The following is a 5,326-nucleotide window of genomic DNA, read 5'->3' on the forward strand; positions in this document are numbered from 1 at the left end:
TTGATGTGTGTGTGCACATATACAATATTGTATGCATAATATTTATCCATACCCTACGTAAGGGAATAACTAACCTGTAGTTTGCACGCCATTGTTTATGTGTACATATTCTTCTGTATATAGTGAACTAATGTCAGAATATAACCTTCATATATATTCGTACAGAACACACGTTTGAGGATTATGCTTGCTTTATAAGAATTGAAACTAATGAATTCGTATCAAATTCTTACTCTTCCTCCTTCTAAAAAAATGCGCACTCCTTAACTCCCGTAATTATGATGGTACACTATATACGTATGTATTCTAAACCATCATATATATATATATATAGTTAAGTGCAAAAAAATATGTACAAAATATTATTAAATTACCAAAGTAAAAGAGAAAAAAAGAAGTAAAGAAAAAAAAAAAAAAAAAAAAAAAGAATAATTTAATCAAAAATTTGTTATGTATATGCACTTTAATCCACACATTACCCTATTCAATTGTGTATAATTATTCGTACCTATTCACTGCAACACTATGTACCCCCTTCCCCAGTTACTATTTTTTTATATTTGGCACAATATTTGCTTAAAAGGGAAAAAAATTTTCATCAGGTATTATTAATGCTTCCCCCCTTATTCATCCTTCCACTTCGTTAAATATATCATAAATATTTCATTTACAATATTAGGTGTGCCACTTTCCCTTATTTGAGCTATCTTTTTCCCTCAATTCACAGTACACCTTATATAGTAATTTCTCTTTCTCTTTCCTTCACTCTCATTCCTTCATTCCCTTGTTTCCTTGTTTTCTTGTTTTCTTGTTTCCTAGTTTCCTTCTTTCCTTTTATTTCTTCTTATTCCTTCCTTCCCTATACCACCTCCTTTTCTTCCTTCCCTAGACCCCTTCCTCCCTTCTTCCTTACTTAGACCCATCCTTTCCTTCCTACTCCTTAGACCCATCCTTTACTTCTCCTTCCTTAGAAGCTCCTTTCCTTCCTCCTTAGATCCCTTCTCACCTTAAACCTCCTTCCTTCTTTACACCCCTACCACCCGTCCACCCTAACAATTCACCTTGCACCCTATCACCCTTAACACAAACTTCCTTCCCTCAGATCTCCTTCCTTCCACCTAACAACCCAACTAACAACTCACCTAACAACCCACCTACCACCAACAACAACTTTCCTTCCAACTACCACCACCCTAACAACCCACCTACCACACTACCACCACCCTAACAACCCACCTACCACACTACCACCACCCTAACAACCCACCTACCACACTACCACCACCCACCTAACAACCTTCCTTCCTTCCTCCTTAGAACCCACCTAACAACCCACTATACCCTTAACCCGGAACCTACCTTCGCTAAATTTTAAACCTAGAACCATCCTTTTTTTTTTTTTTTTTTTTTTCAAGAAGCGTGCGGTGTGTGACAAGGAAAAGTGAGGAAAAAAGAAGGAAGCAAACAAACAAAAAAAAAGAACAGCAGCAGGCATGACAAAAAATGTGTTTGTGTGTGTGTTCTTACATTGTAACTTTTATTAAGGATGTTACATGTTGCATGTTACATGTTACATGCTGACTATGAATGTTACATTCTCCCATAACTAATATTTCTTGACGTCTGCCTTCCGATGCTACTTTGTCTCTGTTGTTGCCTATGTTGGCTTTGTTGTTGTCCTTGTTGGCTATGTGGTGGATGTTGTTTTTCCCTTCTATTGTTACTTCTTCCCGTGGGTGGTGGTGGCCCACCATATAAAGTAGATACTTCATCCGTTGAATCGTTACCTAGTGTGGAAGCCTCTTCCTCTATTGAACCTGTTTCTCTTGAATATAGTGTGGAAGAAGTGTCGTTATCTGTTAATGATGTGCCGATTCTTTGTCGGGTGATGGACCTTTTTTTTCTTCTGCTCCTGGAAGAGGATTTCTTCACCCAATCGAATGCAGAAGTATACTAAGAAGGGGGAAAAAAGGGAGGTTTAAAATATGTGCAATATACGATATATTCTGTTCTACGTTCCCTCCACCCCGTTTTATGAAAATAATGCAGGCATATAATATTATTCGAACATTCAATATGTATATATTTTGATAATTACTTTATACGTATATTTTAAATGATAACTATATATTTTGCTCTGTATATAATGCTCATAAGTTTTATTATGTATATTTCAATTATAATTATATATTTACCTTGTAAAGGAGTAAGGCAGTTAACGGAAGTCCTATTATTGGGACTATGGAAGATATAACAGTGGTAGGGGTGATACTGCTGCTATTTTCAGATGGGGAGGTGATTGTGTCCTCAGTGGAGGATGCCTGATAGTTGGATGCTATAGACTCTTCGGTTTTGGGTACTTCACATTTCAATTGTGATAGTTGTTCAGGGTTACATTGTTGACACATTGCTAAAAAATTGGTACAATATGAATCACTAACACTCCTCTTTCGATCTGGTCCACTACATTTAGTATATTCAGACTTAAGAGCGTTAACCACTTCCTTTAGATAGGTGTCATAAGCTTGCGTACATTTGGGCTTTTGAGTAGGGGGAGTTTTACTGTTTCCTTTTAATTGTGCCTTCATAATTTTACATTGTTGGAGGTATTCAAACACTTGTTTTCTACGATTGAATTCGCTTTCGTCAGCAGTGGTCTCTATTTTATCGCACCCCTTTATAGACTTCCAACTATTCAATTTTGGGAAGAGGTCACTCATAAGGTCCTTTAAATTACGAACACTCAAAGAACCGTTCAACAGTGTATCCCCTATCCAATAATACAAGTAATCACAATATTCATTAATGGGATTACTACCATTTTTTTTTTCGTACGTATAACACCAAGCACCTAAAATCTTCTCTGCATTATTATCAACTCCTATATTTGACTGCAATGTGCTCTTTACACTTTGGAGGATATTACCACTATCATTACCACAACCCCCTGAGCCCCCACTTAATTCTTCATACTGCTTTAATTTGGATTTCACTCGGTCCAAATGTGTACTCTACAAGTATAATGAACAGAAAATATGTGCAAAAATACATATATATATCTACATATATATATATATGTACATGTGCATACATATGTATATACAGTATATATATGTATGTCTACATATAGATATATAGTGAGGGAGTTGTATATATCTTTTTTAATTTTAAGAGGAAATTTAAAGGAATAAAAGGAATTAAAAAAAGAAAAAGATAGACATGTAGGAAGGAATGGTGGAAGGACTGGAATGAAATGGACGGAATGGAAGGGAAGTGGTAGGTGGAAGGTTGTGTTAGAGGTGGACGTACCCCTAATATGCCTTCCGGATCGTCAAGTTCCTCAGGTTCATCGTCCTGCTGTGCTGCTGAATCATTGTCGAAGTCATCCCCAGAAGAAGGTTTTTTTCGTGGGCATTCTAATTCTACTGGCCCCTTATTTTTGCATTCTCTGTTTTTCCCTTTGATTTTCTCACAATACCCAGCATCACCTACCCCACAATTTTCACATAACCACTCATATTCCTTTTGAGCTTCTTCCCTATGGAGGTCATATTTCTGCCCATCGGAATAATCACTACAATTGTCTCTCTTCTGTAGAGCTTTAATGTTATATTCATAATCAAATATTTTCCTACTCTTATCAAAGATGGTTTCGCTGGTACTACGGTATATATTATTACAGTTACACTTAGGCTCCAGCTGCCGCAGTAGATTATACATGTTCCCAATGATAAACGAGAACCGATTGTTCCTGTCCTCACTTTCCATTATATCACCTAACCAATAGTATAAAAAACCGCAACGATCATCATCTGACAATTTGTCCGTCTCATTTTCCTGTGCGTAACAGTAGGCAGAGCTAATTTTATCACTATATTTTTTAATAAAATGATAAGTCTGTACTTTACTCCTTATTCCTCCCACGGAATTACAGTTAGAATTACCTATACTTTCCTTGAATTTTCTATACACTTCCTCGGAAGGTAATTCATCCCCTTCCTTCACCTATAGAACAAATTAAGGGGAATACATGTATTCCTACATTTCCATTATGTCATAATTTAAAGACTATGTACCTAATATTTATGTATGCACCTTGAGTAAGGAATAACCTGCAGTACATTTACCGTCAGTACCATTGTTCATATATATCCTTCATATAAAATAAGTTCGTACTAAAGTGTGTTGTTCATATATTTATATAGAATAGGTATGCGAGACTTTTACTTGCCGCTTAATGATTATCAACTCCAAATTTTTACTTCTTTCATTAGTACACATTGTTTAACTTTTAATTAATAATATCATATATACACATGTACCAAACTATCACATATATCATTAAAGCGGAAATATAAACGAATACAATGTAATAGCAGGATGGAAAGAAAAAGGAGGAATTAAGTTTTCTGTACATTTCCTACATATATGCTTCATTATTGCATATTGTGCAGCACTATGCGTAGCATTATATTGTTATGCGCCCTCTACAGTTATTAAGTATACAAGAATGGAATTTTTTCTCCTAAACAATTTCAACATATATTCTTAATTTATGCTTTACTGTTATTTCAAAAAAAAATTATCAAATAACTTCAAATAAACATTGTGTAATATATATATATATATATATATATATATATATATATATACATATACATAGTACCGCCTTCCCTTCTTAAATGTGCACATCAACTTATATTAAGTAAACGGTATGAATTAAAGAGGAGCATACAGGGGAAAATCAAAAGAGAGAAGTGCATTATACATAAAAAAATATATATATCAACCCTTGTAAACACAATCTGCAGAATACTTCCCTCTTCATCTTCTATAATCACTCAATAATAATAATAATTTTCTTTCCATTCCCATGCTTTTTTATTTTTTCTCACCTGGTGTGTACACCATAAATAACATTTCTACATATAGTGTATACAATATTAATTGAACTCTTCATTCTCTTCCTCCACATAGATGATATTTTACATACAAATATTAAATTATGCTATTTTTTTTTTTTCCGGTCTGATATTACCAAGAAGTCTAAAAAAATTAAAGAAACTAAAGAGATGGAAGAGGCTTCATAGGATTAAAGCTCATTCAATTGTATCATTAATAGAAGATTCTAAATCTTAAAAGGATTTTTGAGCACAACTTCAACAGTTTAGGTGGTTCAGGGGCTTAGGTTTTAGCACTTACGGTTCAAGGTTTAGGGTCCAGTGCTTTAGGCTTCAAGGGTTTAGGTTTCAGGGGTTAGGACTTACCCATTAGGTTTAAGGGTTCAGGGATTAGGCTTCGGGTTTAACAGTTTAGGTTTTAGAGT

The 5,326-nt window shown here is 34.7% G+C and overlaps 1 protein-coding gene across 1 annotated transcript; it reads right to left on the bottom strand.

Moving 5' to 3' along the window:
• Positions 1-2,183: 2,183 nt before the first annotated feature.
• Positions 2,184-4,139, bottom strand: PCOAH_00019800 (KIR protein; the record flags this gene model as incomplete). Its single annotated transcript, XM_020058789.1, has 3 exons — positions 2,184-3,011; positions 3,310-4,005; positions 4,128-4,139. The coding sequence occupies 3 exons, from the start codon at positions 4,137-4,139 to the stop codon at positions 2,184-2,186; spliced, it is 1,536 nt and encodes a 511-aa protein (XP_019914648.1).
• Positions 4,140-5,326: the final 1,187 nt, after the last annotated feature.

The sequence above is a fragment of the Plasmodium coatneyi genome, chromosome 8 (genome assembly GCF_001680005.1).
Source record: "Plasmodium coatneyi strain Hackeri chromosome 8, complete sequence".
Taxonomy (NCBI): Eukaryota; Apicomplexa; class Aconoidasida; order Haemosporida; family Plasmodiidae; genus Plasmodium; species Plasmodium coatneyi.